The sequence below is a fragment of the Mesoplodon densirostris genome, chromosome 12, assembly GCF_025265405.1.
Source record: "Mesoplodon densirostris isolate mMesDen1 chromosome 12, mMesDen1 primary haplotype, whole genome shotgun sequence".
In the NCBI taxonomy this organism is placed as follows: Eukaryota; Metazoa; Chordata; class Mammalia; order Artiodactyla; family Ziphiidae; genus Mesoplodon; species Mesoplodon densirostris.
This window is the reverse complement of record NC_082672.1, coordinates 83,538,630-83,560,245: the sequence shown is the minus strand read 5'-3', so window position 1 is coordinate 83,560,245 and position 21,616 is coordinate 83,538,630. Positions and strand designations below refer to the sequence as shown.

The 21,616-nt window shown below is 38.0% G+C and overlaps 1 protein-coding gene across 4 annotated transcripts in view; it reads left to right on the top strand.

Moving 5' to 3' along the window:
* COL12A1 (collagen type XII alpha 1 chain) overlaps nt 1-21,616 on the top strand; it is a 115,410-nt gene that overhangs the window by 11,682 nt on the left and 82,112 nt on the right. For 3 of the 4 annotated variants that reach the window (XM_060114360.1, XM_060114359.1, XM_060114361.1), the window contains exons 4-13: nt 798-941; nt 1,372-1,431; nt 3,370-3,633; nt 3,808-3,972; nt 4,833-5,006; nt 6,796-7,086; nt 7,501-8,103; nt 9,273-9,545; nt 12,554-12,826; nt 14,472-14,744. The exons of the other annotated variant lie outside the window; for it this stretch is intronic. In XM_060114360.1, coding sequence (XP_059970343.1) covers nt 798-941; nt 1,372-1,431; nt 3,370-3,633; nt 3,808-3,972; nt 4,833-5,006; nt 6,796-7,086; nt 7,501-8,103; nt 9,273-9,545; nt 12,554-12,826; nt 14,472-14,744 — 2,520 coding nt within the window. The remainder of the gene's footprint in view (nt 1-797; nt 942-1,371; nt 1,432-3,369; nt 3,634-3,807; nt 3,973-4,832; nt 5,007-6,795; nt 7,087-7,500; nt 8,104-9,272; nt 9,546-12,553; nt 12,827-14,471; nt 14,745-21,616) is intronic. 4 annotated transcript variants of the gene reach the window in all.

Below are 21,616 nucleotides of genomic sequence, written 5' to 3'. Positions count from 1 at the left end.
TATCTTATTTTCCCATGGGGGCCCTGGTGGGTTCTGCAATGCTCCACATGTAAACCTGGAGCATTTTCTTTTTTGATTATTTATGTTTTGATGAAAATTTAATATGTTTAAGAATATTAAAAGTCACTTAGTCCCTAAGAACTACTGTGTTTCCTGATTGAATTGAGCATTATCATAATCTAGAAGGAAGTATATAATTGTCAATATATAAGGAAACTCTCAGTACACTGTACCTTGAAATGTTTGATACCTAGTTAAGTCAATTCAGAGGACCGTGGTTACCCATTAGAGTATGCTTCCATCCCCTGCTGGAGTATGGAGGATGCACTTCTGTAGAAGAGGATGCTGTTTCCCAGTAGATGTTCCTTTTAGCCTATGGGGCTTGTTGTCTTTGAGTTGATTTTCAGCCCTTCTTTTTCTTTCAGTGCTCTCCTCCAATGCATCATTTAAAATTAAATTATTTTCTGCTTTATCTCTCATTTATAAAAAAATTTGTTATCTACCATTAATATTCAAAAATAATGAGAGATTTCTGTTTGATATTCTGGTATATCTTTAATCTAGAGGAATACTTGAGTCCTCAAACAAATATGGAATATGACTGTAACAAGTAAAGGCAATGCCAGTCCATTTATTGAATTTCTAGAATTCAAAATGTTTGTTTTGGAAGGCAGTAAAAAATAATGTTTGGGTATTCTAAAATAATGTATATTTTGAATTTTCAGATTTTGAGTGTATGTTATGTTATATGTGAAAAAAGTTTTGTTGCATGGATGTTTTTCTTTCTATATTTTCAGATGGGCCCACTAAAGAATTTACTCTTGCAGCTAGTACCACTGAAACTTTATTAACAGAGCTTATACCTGAAATAGAGTATGTGGTGACAATCACTTCATATGATGAAGTAGAAGAAAGTGTACCAGTTATAGGCCAATTAACAAGTAAGCACACATATAAAGTACTTTTATACCTTATATTTTGCAGAAGATTTCTCCAACTTTCAAATTTAAGTTGTTATTATGCAGAGTTAATTTATATCCATATTAACTATTCTTTCAGTGATCCTAGATGTTAGTAGCTGTGAATAATTCATTCCTGATTTATAATCCTGGTCTCTGGAAACAGCAGGAATATTATGAATGAAAACTGTTAAAAACGTTAGGCTTTGCCAGACAACTATGTTAATATCTATCTTGAAATATATCTAAAATATCCCTAAAAATAATTTATTTGCAAGGGAATGCTTATTTGGCTGTATTCTCTGACCAGCTGGGAATGGACCATACATTTGAAAGACAACGTACTTACTTTCTTCTTAGGAAGTGTTTATATGGGTCCATTTCTTTTTGTAATAATCAAGTTTTGATTCAGTTCAAACAGGTGGCCCGATAAAGCCAGGCGAGAAGAAACCTGGAAAAACAGAGATACAAAGTAAGCATTTCCCTTAAGATTTGTGCTTGGCTTTGCAGAATTTATAAATGTAATATAAAGGAGATGTTCCAACTAGGTCCATAGTTTGATCTCACTCCTATATTAATTTCTGTAAGCTTTATCTACAAGAAGTACAGGCAATGTAATAGTAATGTATGACTAAGTGGTTATAACACCTACTTTCTGACTTTCTAACCATTCATTCTATGTACTAAATATTCTTTTTACTGGGAGTGTTTTAAATTTGTGTGTGTCCAAATTCCCCTGCAGGATTTTGGCAGTAGGTGAGAAACAAAGCTCATCACTGGACTTAACTCCTTTCTCAAAGACAAACTATAGAAATAGGTGGTAGCTCAGGGATACATGGGAACTATAAGGCTGGACCACAGGGGAGATGCCCTCACAGTGTTTTCAGCAATTCCATTGCCATGAAAATGTATTTCTAGGTCTCTGTATATGTTATGCTTATTTCTAAAGTGTTTACATGGGCTTAGTTGGTGCAGTTGTAACCGTTTCCAGAGTCTCTGTAAGAACGTCTCTGATAAGTTGATGCATTTGTAATCAAATGAAAGCAATTTTATTGTCTGGTTTTGTGGCTTCTAGCCCCTTTTGGTGTTACACTGCTTTGTGTGACTTGCTGAGATGGAGCCTTGAAGGGTTTCTTGGACTTCTAATTTTGCCACCTTGTAAATTGGACTTATGACTCAGGATAACAATAAAAAGATTGTGAACATGAAGTTCCCTTTATCCTGAATTTTTCCCGCTAGATCACTGTTTATAATCCTTTTTGATGTCTAATCATCTGAAGCGAAGTTTATAGTATGCAGTTACAATGCAAATATTTTCCCTTAATCATCAATATTTATTCTAAATCAAAGCATTATTCTAAATATTGACTTTCAGTAGGCTTAAGTTGGCCCATCAAATAGTATGCAAAAATTATTTAGGCATGCCAGTTGTACTGGCTTGCAAATTTCTCAGGACCTTTCCTCCTCTTCCTAGCCATATACTTCTCTTATTATCTACCAACTGACTGCAGGGACAAAAATATCTTCAGAAAATTCACTCAGCTTTGCCTTATGAATACAGATTTTCATAAAAACCAACCTGTTCCCCCCTCCCCACCTGACCACAGAGAGAGGGAAAAATGTGTTTGGTTATAAAGGCCAATTGTTGCATTTGTAGTGATTTAAGGGTACTACATATATTTTTACTTTTGAATGAAAATGTTTTCCCCCCGTTTTGTTTAGTACAAGAAGGTTTTAATTGTCAAATGTAAATACCTTGATAATTAGGACAAGATATTATGGCTATTTTGCATCATATTTATGCTTGTTGGTACTTCTGTTAAGACCCCATTAACCCTCTAGACTAACCAGCTGCAAACTTTAGACAATTATATTGTAAAATGCAGGAGAATGTTAAAAAAGCTTTGCTCTTTTCTTCAACCCTACCGCATTTGCTTAAATGGTACAGCAATTGTTTTGTATTTATTGATCTCAGAATACCAAGAATGAAAACACTTTGCTTACATTTCTTTTGTATGTCTCCTAGATATTTTATATAGTTTTTACTTGGAGAAAAGAGTGAGGATATAGTTATCAAAATAGACAAATCAATAGCAACAATACTTGGGTCACAGGCTCTTGGAGAATGGGTCATATATGTATCTGGTCTTGTACAATGTCTTATACAACAGTTTAAAGACATATAGTTGCAGAAATGCATGTTCACGAAGGTACTGAAAATGCTTCTATGTGTGCCAATAAAGTTTTACATTCTTTTGTGCATGTCAGTTGTGGTTAAAGAACAAGGTGAAAAGTTCTAATGAACAAAATGATTTTAGGAGCCAACCTTTTTGCCATGTTAGTTTGTATTCCTTAATGCTAGATAGATTTATTAGTGTGTCATTTAAAAAATATATCACATGTATTTCAGAATGCTCTGTCAGTGCCTGGACTGATTTAGTGTTCCTTGTGGATGGCTCATGGAGTGTGGGAAGAAATAATTTCAAGTACATTTTAGATTTCATTGCTGCTCTTGTGTCTGCTTTTGACGTTGGGGAAGAGAAGACAAGGGTTGGAGTTGTTCAGTACAGCTCTGACACCAGGACGGAATTTAACTTAAATCAGTACTATCAACGGGATGAGCTGCTTGCTGCAATTAAAAAAATCCCATACAAAGGTGGCAACACGATGACAGGTATGTTTTTACAAATTGTGGTATCGTTTAAGATAAATGAAATGTCTATTTGGGAAAGAAATGATGGATTGCCCAAATTATCATATGTTAAATAATGTTGAAATTAATCCCATAGCTTTTGATTTTGGTAAAACTGTGTCACAAGGAACTGAACATATTTCTTTTTCATTTCAGGGGAAGCCATTGATTACTTAATCAAAAATACTTTCACGGAATCTGCTGGAGCAAGAGTTGGCTTTCCCAAAGTGGCAATTATTATTACAGATGGCAAATCCCAGGACGAAGTGGAAATTCCAGCAAGAGAGCTTCGAAGTATTGGGGTTGAAGTTTTCTCTTTGGGTAGGTCAAGTTTGGTTAAGTATTTTCATTTTAGAACTACTTTAATACTTAATGGCAGGAAGATGAAGGGTTGATTCCTCAAGGAAGGATTCTTTCTCAAGGAAGGAAAGCAGTTTTTACTGCATTTGATAGTGTAGTGTTAATCCAAACCAATTTTCTTTTTTTTTTTTTTTTTTTTGCGTTACGCGGGCCTCTCACTGCTGTGGCCCCTCCCGTTGCGGAGCACAGGCTCCGGACGCGCAGGCTCAGCGGCCATGGCTCACGGGCCCAGCCGCTCCGCAGCATGTGGGATCTTCCCAGACCGGGCACGAACCCGTGTCCCTTGCATCGGCAGGCGGACTCTCAACCACTGTGCCACCAGGGAAGCCCCAAATCATTTTTGAGTAAAAGTCCTGCTTATCTATTTCTCTCACGTAACTCCTTTAGCATATGCATTAAGTAAGGCACTATTCACATTCTTTGTCAACACTCTGCTTTTCAAAGAATGCTGGGCCAATGATTCTAATAAAGATCCTCCTTGTATTATCATTAAGTGTTTTTTATGTTTCCTCTCTTATGTAACACTTGAAGAATTCAGAGGGTTCCAGCTCATTCAGGACTCTGGAAGAAAAAAAGTCTTATCTTTACAGATGGCAGGGACAAATGATGGCATGGTTGGCATGAGAGCCCACTCTGTTTTACCAACCAGTCCTTTGCCTCTTTGGCCATGTTGCGTGAAATGGGAAAATGCTCTTGTCATTTCAACAGTTGCACGTTCATTAGGATGCAAAACAATTCCAGTTTATGACTGAATAGGACTTGAAAATGTCTTTACTTCCCACATTTCCCTTCCCATATCTTTGTCCTATTTTTTTTTTAAGGCATTAAAGCTGCAGATGCAAAAGAACTCAAACAAATCGCCTCCACACCTTCACTAAATCACGTTTTCAACGTGGCCAACTTCGATGCGATTGTGGATATTCAGAATGAGATCATCTCCCAGGTGTGCTCAGGTGTGGATGACCAGCTTGGGGAATTGGTCAGTGGAGAAGAAGGTGAGTGAATTGTTGGGTGTTCCCATGTGTCCCCCTCTTCCATTACTTGAGAGAAGTTATGGCTTCACAGGCAGAGGGACATTTAGTTTAGCATTCTGTTTCTATTAAATGGTGGAGGAAAAGAGTTTCCATCACCATACTCTGCATAGTGTTTTCAGGGCTCTTAGGAATATTTCAAAGATCAGTCAATTTGATCCTCCCACATTTGGAAAATGCTTCCATTTTATCAGTCATTGCTTTTAAATACATGGGAGAGAGAAAAGACATTTCATAAGCATCCTTTGGAGTATTAAAAAGTCACAGTTTCCATAATTGTTCGCCTCTTAGCCTAAGAATTCACAGCTGATTAAAGATAAGTTCTAAAGAGCTACATCTTCAATCATATAAACTCTTTAATCTACAAACCCCAAGTATTTTGGCAATGTTCATTGGCTCTAATTTGTTTCAGAACTCCTTCTTATTATTTCATGGGCTCTGAATCTCTTTCTTTGTTTTACTGACTAATGTCTGATTTTTTGCCCTGCTTTATTACAAAATCCACCCCCGCCCAGCTTTCCCCTGGTCAACCTCTCTTTACTCAGTCTTTTAAAACATTCAAGTTTTTCACCTTCACTAGGGTGTGTGTGCGAGGTTAGGCCAAAGTTTGGTTGTGCCTCCGTTTGAACTCTCCCTGGAAGGGGTGTGGGCTGCGTTGCAGGCGTTCGCGGTCATTTTTGGGGCCTTCTCTCTGTTGCTGGCGATCTCCTGAGACTTCTGCTCCCCAGCACTGTCTCCGCATCACTCCAGAGCTTTGCCTAAACTTCCAGTTGGCACATCCATTGCTTTCCTCCCACTGCTTCTCACTTCTTTAGGCATCATTTTTATGGACTACATCTGACTGCCTTTTTGAGAAGATAGTGAGTAACCTTGTATATATTTTATCATCCACAGTTGCAGCCTGACTTATAAAAACTTAGAACTATATCTTCTGGGAAACTGATTCCACTGGCAAATCTAAAACTTTGAAGATTTGGTCTGAAATAGCTTAAAATACTTTGTTATCTGCTAAGTATTGGATTGGCTGAAAAGTTCGTTCGGAACATCTTAACGGAAAAACCCGAATGAACTTTTTGGCCAGCCCAATACAAGAATATGTTCTACACTGAGTAAGGATAGAACATTTTTAGATTATCAGTATTTGCTTGTCAATATGCATGTTGTAAACCATTGTTTCACCCCTGTTTGGTGGCATTATGAACAAAGCTGAACTTTTTTTCTTATCTTGAATAAGTGGAAATACAATTGCTTAAGATGATAAGAACCTGTCATTTAAGAACTGCTGAACTCTTTATCTTTCTTGGCATATTATAAAGTATCTTAAATATTACATTATTATGCTTATATTACTATTAAAAGAGAAGAACTTTCTAAAGCATTGAGTAAGTCATTGATTTAACAAATATTCATCAAGTGCCTCCTTTGGTACCTGAATAAGGCAATGAGTGTAATACCAAAACCAGAATGGAAAATCTTGGTCCCAGAGAATGAATTAGGCATCAGATGTCCTATTATTAATTTCTCCAAGGGCTTCTTTTTCCCTAAACTTCTCATCTCCCTGATTAAAATTCAGGCACTGAGTCTCTTTCAGTTTGATGGGTACAGGTGGAAGTGGGGGACTGGGATTGGGGAACTTTTCCTGATGCATTCATGATTAATCCGAATAAGGAAAATTGAGGTGCAAACATGAAGACCTCATTAACAGGGCTGCATCTCACTGTTTTTAATCACTCTTCTGCTCGTTATTTTGTAGTTGTTGAACCTCCTTCAAATTTGATTGCCACGGAAGTCTCATCAAAATACATTAAGCTAAGTTGGAATCCATCTCCTAGCCCAGTGACTGGCTATAAAGTTATCCTTACACCCATGACCACAGGAAGCCGACAGCATGCTCTGAGTGTGGGTCCTCAGACGACCACACTCAATGTTCGTGACCTCTCAGCAGACACAGAATACCAGATCAGCGTTTCTGCCATGAAGGGATTGACATCCAGTGAACCGGTTTCAATAATGGAGAAGACTCAGCCAATGAAAATTCAAGTGGGTGAGTTAATGGGTGTATCACTGAGTTTGGAATACCTGAAGGTCCATTTGATAGTATGCCTTCCTGGTTCAGGTTTAGTTTTAAACAAAATGTTTGCAATAGTTTTCTTTTAAAGAAGGCTGCTTACTAAGAAAACCGGATCCCATAGGCCTTCCACATCTGAGGTTCCGTATCCACAGATTCAACCACTGTGTGGTCTGACGTTGGTTGGATCTGCAGATGCCGAATCCGTGGATCTGGAGGTCTTACTTCCCTGTGCCATTTTATAGAATGGACTTGAGCATCCCTGGAGTTTGGTTTGGGGAAGGAGGTCCTGGAACCAATCCCCCAAGGATGCAGAGGGGCAGCTCTATCTATATTTTATTGATTAATTTGTATTTGTTGAACTCTAATGGGCTTTCTTTCTTTTTACAGAATGCTCACGTGGTGTGGATATAAAAGCCGATATTGTGTTTTTGGTTGATGGTTCCTATAGCATTGGGATTGCAAACTTTGTTAAAGTTAGAGCCTTTTTGGAAGTTCTCGTAAAAAGTTTTGAGATTTCACCAAATAGGGTACAGATAAGTCTTGTCCAGTACAGCCGGGATCCTCATACTGAGTTCACATTGAAAAAATTCACCAAAGTTGAAGATATAATTGAAGCAATAAACACCTTCCCCTACAGAGGAGGATCTACCAACACTGGGAAAGCAATGACTTACGTTAGAGAGAAAATATTCGTGCCGAGCAAGGGTTCAAGAAGCAACGTCCCGAAGGTCATGATTCTAATCACGGATGGAAAATCTTCTGATGCTTTCAGAGACCCAGCTATAAAACTAAGGAATTCAGATGTTGAAATCTTTGCAGTTGGTGTGAAGGATGCTGTTCGCTCAGAATTAGAAGCCATTGCCTCTCCTCCTGCTGAGACCCATGTGTTCACAGTGGAAGATTTTGATGCTTTTCAGAGGATATCTTTTGAACTCACACAGTCTATCTGTCTTAGAATTGAGCAAGAATTGGCAGCTATAAAGAAAAAAGGTCAGTAGACTTTGTAAAGTAAAAGTTACCTCTTCATGAACAAAGCATTTTGTGTTCTAAAATTGTGGATAATATGCTTTGTCAATTCTTTTTATCTATAGGAAAAAGTAACTTTCCTATGTTATTGAAAACTACTGAACTTAGCTCATTTAGCTCTGAGATATGACTTTCTCCTGGGTGTGGGTCAAGTATTTATTGGTGAAAAAGCTGTTTATCCTAAGAGTCATGAGCTGTTTTTGATCTTAGATCCTCAGTCAAGGCAGGGAACCAGCTTTATCAAACCCATTTGTTGCATCCAGTTCAATAACCACGAATTGAATGTCTACCATGTGTTAGATGCTGAGCTAGTTGCTTTGAATCAAAGGTGACTGGAACATAGTCCTGGATCTTTGAACCCTCCTTATGCATTCTCTTTCCTAGACCATTTTTGGGCATCCTTCCTCACATCTGGAATTCCCTACCCTTTTTTCTTCATTTGTCCAAATTCTGTTTTTCAACATTCGATTAAAAGTCCCATCTCTTTCCTCAAGCTTCTTAACTGTTCTAGGGCTATAACACTTATCACTTATCGTCATTTGGCATCCAAATATACTACTTTCTTTTGTTAATAACTTTATACTCTCTTGTCTCTCCAATTTGATTGTATGTCCCCTAAGGATAGTGAGTGTGCCTTAAACATTGTGCCTTCCTATGATTTAGTTTAATAAATATTCTTTCGTTAGGAAAAAAATTTTAAATTATTACTTTGAAATATCTGTCTACCACCAAAGGTTAATATCTGATTGCCCGGGATGAATGGGAACATTTTGATGGTTCATTTTAGGTCTGTTACTGTTTTAAGTATTCCAGTTGTGGGCAGGACAATTCCATTAGTGCTTTGTCTTAAGAAGCTCAAAACTCTAATTCAGTTTTAACTGGTTATTTAAACACATAACTTAGTATTATGAATGGTCAAGACAAATGATCAGGACCTCTTTGAGGGGCTGTGCATGAGAGGCTTTCTCTCAGTGGTTTTGTGTGCAACGTTTACTCAGTGCATTGGTCTCAATGACCACTCTCCCAAATGAATGTAAGCCATTTGAAAAAGTGTGTAGTCATTAGGTCCATTTTTGCTTTATAGATTTAAACATTTTAACTATGTCCTTTTTTTGTTTTTTTTTCCTTAACAGCTTATGTGCCTCCAAAGGATCTTAGTTTTTCTGAGGTCACTTCCTACAGTTTGAAAACCAGTTGGTCTCCTGCTGGAGAAAATGTGTTTTCATACCACATCACCTACAAGGAGGCTACTGGGGATGGTGAGGTGACAGTGGTGGAGCCAGCCTCGAGCACCAGTGTCGTTCTCAGTAACTTGAAGCCAGAGACCCTGTACCTGGTCAACGTGACCGCGGAATACGAGGATGGCTTCAGTACACCCTTAGCTGGAGAGGAGACCACTGCAGAAGGTGTGAGAGGGTTCTCCACTGTTTTCCCCAAACTAACAGTTTATTGTAGAACAAAGTTACTATTTGAAATAACCATCTGCTTTTATAGTCCAACACTGTGAATGCCCTCGTAAGATTCAGTACCTTTAAAACACAGCTACTCATAAATCTTTATTTATTTATTTACTATTTATTTATTTATTTATTTTTGGCTGTGTTGGGTCTTCGTTTCTGTGCGAGGGCTTTCTCTAGTTGCGGCGAGCGGGGGCCACTCTTCATCGCGGTGCGCGGGCCTCACACTGTCGCGGCCTCTCTTGTTGCGGAGCACAGGCTCCAGACGCGCAGTCTCAGTAGTTGTGGCTCACGGGCCTAGTTGCTCCGCGGCATGTGGGATCTTCCCGGACCAGGGCACGAACCCGTGTCCCCTGCATTGGCAGGCAGATTCTCAACCACTGCACCACCAGGGAAGCCCTCATAAATCTTTTTAAAAAGAGAAAGACTCTTAAGTAAAAGACCCTAGATTTATTGTGATGAATTTGAGGTTGAGACACAGAGAACTGTTAATAATTATGGAACTAACTCTGGAAATACTGCTTATCTAGCATTTTCTGTCCCATGTACCAACAGTGTCGTGTTCAGATACTTCTGAAATTACCAAACTTCTGATGACGAATATATATTACCAAAATTTTTTTCTTTTTTAAAATTATGGTAAAATATACATGTCTATACATAAAACCTAAACTTGACCATTTTAACCATTTCAAGTGTACATTTCAGTGTCAATTAATACATTCCGTGGTTGTGGTAACATCACCACATTCATCTCCAGAACTTTTTCATCTTGCAAAACTGAAACTCTCTACCTGTTAAACAATAACTCTCCATTCCTGCTACCCTCTGTCCCCCCGACCATGGCAGCAAACATTCTGCTTTCTGTTTCTATGAATTTAATGACTCTAGGTTTCCATGTGAGTGGAATCATACAGTATTTGTCCTTTGGTGACTGGCTTATTTCACTTAGCCTAGTGTCCTCAGGGTTCATCAGTGTTTGTAGCAAGTGTCAGAATGTTCTTTCTTCTATGGCTGAATGATATTCCGTTGTATGTATATACCAACATCGGTGGACACTTGGTTTGCTTCCACCCTTTAGTTATTGTGGTTAATGCTGCTAAGAACATGGGTGTACAAAGTTTACCAGATATTTTAAGCAGTATTTGTTTAGATGTGTCCACCTTACTGGATAGATTTGAATACTTTCTGATACATTTCTCTACATTTGTCATTTAAAGGATTCCAATGAACCTGGTTAGAAGGCCAGCACCAGACAATTACTCTTGATATATACAGTGAATATTACGAGAGATATCAGTCATTCTCCTCCACTTTTATTCAGTACAGAAGAGGCTGAAATAGCAGCATGAGGAATTTTAGTTACAAAGAAGTACTGGCTGACAGGGAGGGCATATGTTGGTCTACTTGCTGATAAAAGCTAGAGAATCTTTTCTCCGGAAAAATTTTCAAATAAGATTGATTTTTCTTTTGTGCATGGTTTAGGTATATTTCTGCCCGAAGGCTAGTAGATAAACTAAATGGCCTAAGGTGTCTTCTTGCCTTATGATTTTTGTGATAGTATAACCTAGCAGTCCACACTTAGATATTTATGACTTTCTGATGATTTCTCTGTAAAGCCCACACTGTGGCTTCATGAGCCTGGCCCTCTTTCTTCACAACTTTGGGATGGGGATGAAATTATGCCTCAAGAAGAAATTGAAGTCTAAAGGGTTTTTGAATAGAGCCAACTGTATTCATTTACACTCTAGTTTTTGGTCATTGGGCTACTACAGTAGAATTTGGTAATACCTTTCCAATTCTGCTGTCTGTACTGAAATCTGAGATTTAGATTTTCTTTTGTCAATAAGGAAGTGTCTGATTCAATACCTTTATTAGACTAGCAATTATTGAGCTTCTGCCATGTGTCAGGTACTATGATAATTGTTTCCATGGATTGTCTCATTTAACTGCCTCAGTAACCCTACAAATAGTCACATTTTTACTGTTGGGTAATCTGAGACTCAAAATTACACATTAATTAAATTTCAGAGCCAGTATTCAAATCCATCGGTTTTGTTTTGACTAATTTAGTCTTTTTCCTTGCCATATTAAATGAATCATGGATGTAAGTCTGCCACCTGCCATTTCTTTCTTTTCTTGAGATATACAACTCCTTTTTCCCTGGAGTGGTCTATTGATGTGTTGGACATTTAGATAAACTTCTAATTGTATGTGAGGTGCATGCAGATATATTGCACTGTGGTTTTACCCCAGTAGATCTAGTTCATCTCTCCTGACTGTGTTGTCCATTTGAACAATTTGCTTCTTAAACAAAAAAGTCATTAAAACACAAAATCAAATGATGTTCTCATGTGGGCTTAATGAAAATTTCATTTAAGACTGAGTGTGTGGATGTTACTTACATTGCAGTTCAACCTTGGGATTTAGATTCAACTAGCATTCATTAGGTGCCTACAATGTATTTGGTGTAACACATGTATGGTCTAATTATTCTCAAGGCAGATGACTGTGCAGATAAAAAAATGAATTGTGGGACTGATTGGATAAGAGAGTTTGTTCAAGTGGGTAAATGTGGTAGACCTGGGTGTTAGGTATTATTTTCCTACTTTTCTGAGAAAATCTAGTAAGAGTGAAAGCCTTGTTACTTATGTTTGATTGTTTTTATTTTTGAATTTTATGTCAACATTAATTTACAACTTAATAGAGTATTTATGATATTAAAAGTTTACTGTTATATACCTCTTTATTTGATTAAAAAGTTGACAGTACTTCTTTTCTTTCTGGGTGTTGTGAAAGAATCTAGTTAATATCTGGCTAAATGCATGCAGGAACCAGGATGTTTGTCAAAAAACTGCTCATGGATTTGCTGAGAGAAATGCTATAATTTAGTGATAAAAAACTAGTGTTTTATTTTTCACATAAAATCAGTCAACTTATTATTTTTTAAATTTCAGTAAAAGGAGCACCTCGAAATCTAAAGGTGACGGATGAGACTACAGATAGCTTTAAAATTACCTGGACTCAAGCTCCGGGGAGAGTCTTAAGGTATCGAATTATCTATAGACCAGCTGCTGGTGGAGAAAGCAAAGAGGTTACCAGCCCAGCCAATCAGAGGAGGAGAACGCTGGAGAACCTGACTCCAGACACAAAATATGAAGTATCTGTAATTCCTGAATATTTGTCAGGATCTGGCTCTCCGTTGACTGGAAATGCAGCCACTGAAGAAGGTAGAGGAAATATGCTCATCATTTGGTAACAACTGAAATCTTAGACTGTAGGAACAGCTTTGGACAACTATCCAGATGCTATGAGCCATGAGCCACTTTGTCTCAATTATCTGAGTATCTTCGATGGTAGTCCTATTAGACTTGACTTACTCAAATATTTGACTTATTCATGACAGCATTTATTGGTGTCAAAAGAGCCTGAATGCTATGAGATGGTCCAAATATTCTTTTAAAATAATATTATGAAATATTCTCATATAAACTGAAGGGTGACTAGGGATTAAAAATCAAACCATTATGTACCATTGAGAAAGGTGACATATTGTTTCTTCAGAGAGATTTAAGAATATTAACATGTTTTTATTTAAAGGGAATGGTTAGGCTCCTAGGATAGATTCTGATATTAGTTGCAAATTGTTAATATTTAATGTGTGGTTTCATTGAGGAAAATTAAGACACTCAATTTTCATTTTATTCCTTATCTTTAAAGTTTTTTAAAAATAATAATAACTACATATTAGCAAGAATGAAGTTATTAAGCAACTATTTGTATCAGGCTCTGTGCAAAGAGCTTTTCATATATTATCTCATTTAATCCCTGCCTAGAATCTATGAAGTTGTTACTTTTTTATCCCAGTTCTACAAAAAAAATTGAGGCTCAGGGAACTAAATAATAGCTCAGAGTCATGTTGCTCATAAGTGGTGAATCTCAGTTTGTGGACTTTCTTGCCCTTGTGCAGACACTCACGTTCTAGCTGGGCCTGCATCACGACTTCGCTCCTGGTGCAGCCTAGCTAATTAGCCTCTCCGGCAGAGACACTTTCTCTTCCCACCTGCTCTCTTCCTCCTCTCTTCCTTCTGGGAAGTCACTTCTCTTTCACTCTTTCCAGTTGGGGACCTAGGGCTCTTTGTGCCAGGCACCAGAAAAAGACCCAATGACGCTTCATCTTTCTATTTTATGGAGTTAAAGTGGCTGGCGATGTGTGCCTGGTGGGGAGAGTCATAGACTTGGGTGCCTTGAGACCCTTCAGAGACCACATGGCCACTCTACCAGGAAAGGCATGAAAAGCCAAACATAGTTGCAAGGGCAGCCCTTGAGTTTTATCCAAGACTTGACCTCGCTTGGGCTGTTTCCTCTCATATATTTTTTTCTAGGGACAGCATTATTTTTATCATTTATCATTTTTATCACATTGGTGTATTTCATGGCCATCACATTTAGACGTTCATAGCATTATGCTAACAAACCTCTTTTATTGATAATTTCTTAGCAGAGTTAAAATCTCCATTGTGATACTAATCAGCACGTATACATTATATAGTGCTTTGTTCCACTTTTAGAGAAAACATTAAAGTTTTTTACATGAAAGATTCTAACATGAAAGACTTTAGCATGTGTAAATACAGAAGAGGAATTAGATGGCTTTTACTTTGTTTCTACTGACACATAGGGACCAATTTAGAGATGCTTAAACTCTTCTGGCTAGTCAATAGTTACAATAGCCATAATCTCACCTAGGATATAAATATGATTTCATATATATATATATATATATATATATATATATATATAAAGCAACAAAGTGCATTTTAAGTCATTTTATTAATTAATGAGTTTTGATGTTGTTGTTATTTTTTAATGAAGTTAGAGGGAACCCAAGAGATTTAAGAGTTTCTGACCCTACGACATCAACTATGAAATTATCTTGGACTGGGGCACCAGGAAAAGTGAAACAGTATCTCGTCACATACACCCCCGTGGCAGGAGGCGAGACTCAAGAGGTCACTGTGAGGGGAGACACAGCCAATACCGTCCTGAGAGGATTAAGCGAAGGGACACAGTATGCCTTATCTGTGACAGCCTTGTATGCGTCTGGGGCTGGAGATGCCCTTTTTGGAGAAGGGGCAACGCTTGAAGGTAATTACTGTCGTATTTTATAGAAATCCCTGAGCTTGCTTGTGATCGCATTTAGGGAGCTTAAAATGTTTTCAGAGAATGAAATCTGGGAACGTGCGATCCTTTTTCTTAAAAGGAATTTGTATTGAAAAATAAGTAGTCATAAAACTGCCTCTTATTCAGAGACGTAGAATGTAAGTTACTGAAAAAATTAAATTTGATTGGGGAGAAGTGTATTGGAGAGCTGAGTGCAAGGTAAGGCCGTAGAAATGTGTCTGCAATGCCATGGGCTGGTTAAATGGAGAATAGGTGTGTGACACTTGGGTGGAAAGGGGCCTTGGGAAACATTTGCGGAGGAAGAGGGTTTGTATTGCCCAAGGTAACACAGCTGCTGTCATCACCCAGGAGCAGGCAGAAACCTTTTTAGACTCTCAGCCTCTTTTCATGCACCATGCATATAAGCATTCATAATAGCTTGGAAAATGTGAGAATCCAAGCCACTGTTTATTTGTTTTCTAAATGATCTCTAAAATTCAGTTCAGTGTTAGAAGTTCAAAGTTAATGCAGTACTTAGTAAGAACCATCAAGACCGGAGCTGTTTCCTTGGTTCTCTGGAGTTCATTGTCAGAGGGCTTCATATTTCTTAGGATCTTTTGAACTATAATGGCAGCTTAGATTTGACTCACCACAACCACAAAGTAAGTTCTGTGTGAAAGAAAATACAAATTTAACTTAACCACAATGAGAATGGATTGTAGTGTTAAAAAGAATTATCCGTGGTTGGTTACCATGATGACTCAGTTCCATAGTTGGGGGCCTAAAAGGGAGATCAGGCATAGCTTTCCTTTTGCTATCACCATCTTTTCTATGACCTATTTAAAATAATTGTAGGAAGAAAATAAATCCAAAGTATCTTTTGTAATGTGAGATCACAGTGATATTAGGCTAAATATCCAACAAATTTAGTGGATCCAAGAGCTTGGAGGACTGTATATGTTATGATTAACAGGGACGAGGCCTACAAGAGGCAGTTTTTTTTTTTAATTAAAAAAATTTTTTTTATTTTGTGGTACGTGGGCCTCTCACTGCTGTGGCCTCTCCCGTTGCGGAGCACAGGCTCCGGACATGCAGGCTCAGCGGCCATGGCTCATGGGCCCAGCCACTCCACGGCATGTGGGATCTTCCCGGACCAGGGCACGAACCCGTGTCCCCTGCATCGGCAGGCGGACTCTCAACCACTGTGCCACCAGGGAAGCCCAAGAGGCAGTTTTGATTAAAATGTCAAGACTTAGTCAAGAAATAAACACAAATAGACAAAAACATTCTAATCAAAATTCTATCTCTAATAGTCATCAAGAGTTGAAGTCCAATACTTTGTGAGATTTATTATTAGAAGAGGATTTAAACGAAAGATTAAATATCAGTGCGTAAAGTACTGATTATCAGAAGAGTCCTGGTTTGGCTACCTTGCCATGTGACCTTGAAATAATCCCTTAACCCTGCTGAGCCTCAGTTTACCCATCTATAAAGAGGGGAAGGCCACTGTTCCCCCTTCCTCCCAGACTTACTGTGGAGATCAAATGGGAGAATGTAAGTGAAACGCTTTGGGAACTCTAAAATACCCCACGTATATGAAATTCATCAAGGGGAAACAACATTCCCTTTAACTGATATCTAAAAATACAGCTGTTGTAAGTATTTCAAAGATATTGATTGGTTACTCTAAAGTTTTAAAAATAATGAGAGAGATGGAAATTGCCTTAATTACGGAGACATAATCCAAACAACAAAAGCATGTGACCTTCATATCTGGAGCAACATTCAGAATTTCTGAGAAGATTGTCCTTTTCTTTTGACCTTTGAAGTTCTCTTTCTCATGTGCTTTCTACAGGCTTTCAAGGTAGATTATTCATAGGATTTTTTAAGGATCAACTTTTGAGCTTTTATTTTATAGAATAGTTGGAGATTATTTATATTTGTGAACATTTCTCCCTTATAAAGGACATCTTAGAAATAATTTAATAGTTTTACTTCTGCTTGCACCTTTTAACCTGCTGATATTCTTCTGCATTTCTTACTTTAAAAATATATTTATATTCAGTCAAAAATCTTGATTCTAAAGATTAAGGCATCTTTACTAAGAATAATGTATTACCAATTTTTAGAAAATAAAAAGCACATTTTAACTTAACAGCAAACATATACTACTGGGTGATGATTTTTCTAGGCCAGGTGTATAGCTAAATTGTTTATAATTTTATGCCTTTGCACATGTGGTATAGAAAATCCACCAACTTGTATGCATATGTGAGTGTGCACACACATGTAATAATCTCGACAGGAGATACACAGGTAGTAAAAATAAATTTAAAAATTACTGTTTCCCATTCCCTGAGGAGGAAGAAAGCTAGATGATTTGCAAGTTCCCTTTAAAAATATAGTTAATTCATAACTAAATCGTAAGAGTAGATTTTTTTTCCATTGACACCAAAGCTCTTTACTATAGTGAAGGATTAGAGAAATTGCTGCCAGCCTGATTTTATTAACATATTTATCTCATTGCATGATGTGTGGTAAACTTGAGGACTATGTGAAAGCATAGTTGTGACTAAGTGAAAATAATAGAAGATTTTTGCCCCTGGTTATTCTATTTCATTTTATTATATTAACCTAGCCAAATCCACATACCATATACAGGAATAGGATATGATGGTAAATGCAGGGAATGGAAAGCCCAGAAACAGAGCCAGGGAACTGCTTTGGAGGGTTGCTGTTTTTCTAATCTGTTTTTCTCTGGGGAGAGGAGGTGGTTAGAGCAGACCTTGAAGGAATGTTTCTTCCATCCAGTGGCATGGCTCAGCCAGCAAGGGCATTCTGTGGGTTGAAAACTTTATAGATTGACTGAAGTGCATTCTATTCAATTAACAAAGAATTAAAAAAAATAATTAGTGTGGTCCACAACCATCCCTAACTTGAATCTGTTTCCTAGTGCTTTCTTGAAATGTCGCCAATGATCAGAAAATTCCCCTGTCCCTGGAAGAGAGATTTATTAGCATTGGCGTTGGGGAAGTTCATGGTTGGCCCCAGTACTGTATGAAACAGAATCACAAAGGCAGAGTTTCTTACCATTTCAGATCCAAACTTCAGAGGAATCTGAGCACAAACTATTAGGTTTGATTAACGTTGTTTCTTTCTCCTGTTGTTGTTAAAGTGGGCTTAATGTAATTACTAAAACAATGCCGTACATGTAAATGAACTTTAAGTCTTGAAAGAACTTTTGGTTGTCACTGTTAGTGTTTACAGAGCAGAAACCTGCTCTTATAAACCTCGACATGAATAATGCCCATTTTAATTCAGAGATTTACCACAAGTGAATGAAAATTTCAGTTTGGGAATAATACAGTTCTTTTATTTTTAAGTGTGTTCTTTGGCTATGGAAAAGGTGATTTTTTCAGAATTTCCTTTGTTTCAGTTGCCATAGCAACTCTCCAGTGTCCTACACATGAAGAGCTTCCTATACATCAAACCAAGCTAGCTCAGCTGACATTCTGTTACAGTGAGGTTTTTAGCACATCACAGGAATTCTGCAAGAGGTCGAGTGACATGGGGCCCCTCCAAGATGGACTAACTAAGGCCTCTATATTATCCTAGATTTGCTGCTATCTCATAATTTGAAAAATCATACATTCTGGGTAGAACAACTCTGATGTTTCCAGGGAACTTTAGCGCAATCACCAAACAGTAATTCATAGTTTCTTTTCTGCGAATCAATGGCTTATCAGAGAAAAATCTATATTACATCAGAGAGGTGACACTTACAGAAGAAATCTCACCCGGGCTTTGAGGCTGAAGGTCCATTTAATTGTTTAGGCGTTTTATAGAACTATGTGCTGCTTAAAGTAGTTAAGTTAACTGATCAATAGTGAACTTTGTCCTCTGGAACGGTGACTCCAAGTCGTTGGTTGTAAATCAAGTGTGTTTCCACACGAAGGTTATCCAGAGCAGGTCTCCTGTATTCTGCTGTGGAAAGTTGGATGGCTTTGAGCTGAGCTCTAACGGAAAAGACAAATTGATTCAGAAGAGGGTTTACATTACATTTTCAATTTAACTTCTATTTTTGAAAGTGGTATGTGAAACTCAATGAAAGCCGGCTGGAACAATCTATAAGGTGAAAATAGAGTTTCATTTCATAATGACTAATATTTCAGTTATCATCATTGGCTAATTTGTGTATAATTATATTTGAATTGGATGACGATTTGCTTTTTAGAAAGCAAGTGGAAAAGAGCTAAGGAAATGTAGGAAAGTTACTTAAATGAGGCCTTAGTTCTTTGGCCTCATCTGTGGAAAAAATAGAATCAACCCCTTGTGGATGTTCAGATCATGAGAAATGCACCTGTCTAATTACTTGTCCCAGCAGCACAGAGATGCATGCACGCAGGCACCAGAAATGATGCCTTTTGAATATATGTATGTTCTGTAATCAGATCAGAAAGACTGAATATCAAAATTTCAAAAACTGATGAATTTTGTTTGTTTAAATTTATGACAGAAAAGCATTGTTATTCCTTGCATCTATCCTGGTACTATACTGGGCAGAACAGAGTAGAAGGGAGAACTATTGAGAAGGAATCAAAGGAATAGAGATGAAGGCATGCCGTCATTGCAGAAGATGACTTGTTTGAAACGATTGCCGGAAATTCTATTCCCAGAGGTAAAAGTAATATGCAAAGTGCAGGCATATGGTTCAGAACAGCAGAAAACAAGTACCATGAGATTAAATGATTGAAAACAATGTCACTTAGGTAAAAAACATGAACAAACCCAAGTGTCATAGAACATATATTTGTAAGTCTTGGGGCAAAGGGAGAGGAGGGGCTCTAAACGGGGGAGCCTCTGCTGGTGCAGAAGTGGGTCCCCGTTTGGGGAAAGGTTGAGACAAAGTGGCAAAAAGTCTCCTGGAGTTGGTTTCTGCTCACTGCCACTGTTTCTATGTCTTCCCCTTTTGAAGAATGGTAACCTTTGCTGGACAGAGGCTATATACTGGTCTTCTTACATCTTTCTTATTCCTCTCTCTCTTTCCTCTTCCTTCCCAGGTACACTAAAAAGAGACTCCCTCGCAAACCCAATCCAAGCCAACTAATCTCTTTCTGTAGCTACTGGTGTCTGAAGTTCCGTAGTTTGAGGACAAAACCTACAATTCCATATATTAAACCAAAGCAAATGCCTGGCTAGGTAACACTTGGGTCAAACCTCATTCACAGGAAAATGTGATCAACGCTTGAAGAAGAAGCAAGCATTGAGAGCCATTTTCTTTTGACGCAGGATAGAGGGGAGGAGACAGCGATGAACAATCCCACTCACGTTATGGGACGGAAAGGGTGTGATGAGAGACTTCAGTCAACGTCTCCGTTCTCCGAGGGTCAGCCTTGGGCACGTGCCACTACCTAAAGAGTGACTTGTTGTGTGTGGCCATAGACCCATGCGATATAGAAACCATCACACCGTGCCACACAGCGTCCCTGTGTCCGCCAATTTTGACCAGCTTTGCTTTAATCACACTGGCCTTTATTTCACCACACCTGTCTCTCGTTTCAGAGTGAAATCGAGTGTGAGGGTTCCTTCCCACACTGACCAAACAACTTCCAAATAAATGCCCCCAAATGAGAAAAGAGTAGAGAATTGTGGAGGAATTAGGATCACAGAGGAGATTGAAAAGATTTGTAGAAAGCATCAGGGCTCAGGCACATCTCCAGATACTCCAATTTAATTGATCTGGGTATGGCCGACTCTTTAGCTCTCTGGGTGATTCTGTGTATCTGATCAGATCCAGTCCAATTATTGCGTTGCTGAGGGCCCCAGGGCCCCAGGAGTTGATGGCCTGCTCACCAGGTCCCCAGACCAGCTTGGCCATTTGGCAGCCTGCCAGTCATATCACAGGGTGAATTCAACTGCTGCTTTTTTTGTAAGTTAATATTTGGCCAAGCCAAGTCTCCATATTTTAAAACTTCAAGGGTTATAGGTCTGATAAAATAGACTTGTCACGAGTACATCATATTCTCAAGATTCTTGGGTGTAATGCAACAGCTTGAAAACCCAACTCCCCCGCTTTTTGGAGAAAAAAGGTTTTTCAGTGCATTTGACAACAGTATAAACTTAATATTTAGGATTATTTTTATCAAATTGACTGTTTGACATAACAAGAAACCCATTGAAGCAGTTTATCTTTTCAATCTTGGCTTCTGATTTGAGGTGTCTTTTTTTCTTTCTTTGGATTCCTTATTTCTTTGTCATGAACATGCAATGTTGCAGTGCCAGTGCCTGCCAGTAATGCCTTTATGCGCGAGGCAGAAACTATAATTTTTTGAGGATTTTTTTCTGTGATTGAGAATTTACTTAGTGTTCACTTGAATTAGTGTTGTCATGCCATTAACTGGAACTCAGGAATATTTTTCAGCTAATATTTTATTTGAATCTTAAAAAGTGGTTTTACAGATTCTTTCCAGGATGTTGGCAAACCTTGCAAAGGCCTTTACTGAAGTTTTACTAATATTTTGTCCTAGCGTTCCAGGTCTTGAGAGTGTTAACATAGTTGATTGAAATCCATGGGAATACATGTCTCGTGAGCTAGGCCCCTTTTGTTTGTAGCCCAGAAGTATCTTTGTGAATGTATTTTTGCTTCAAGCACAGTTCCCTTCCTATTATTTTCTCACAGTGAAATCATTAGCCTGTGTTTGTGAGATTGATGTCGTGTTGCCATGGAAATAAACAATGTCACAAATTCGGTGCTATAGAAAGTAGGGAGAAAAACAGGCTGAGAAGCATAACCTTTGGGAAAACTAGAAACTAAAATTACTGTTTGTAAATTACTCCAGTGTTAATTTGGAAGATAA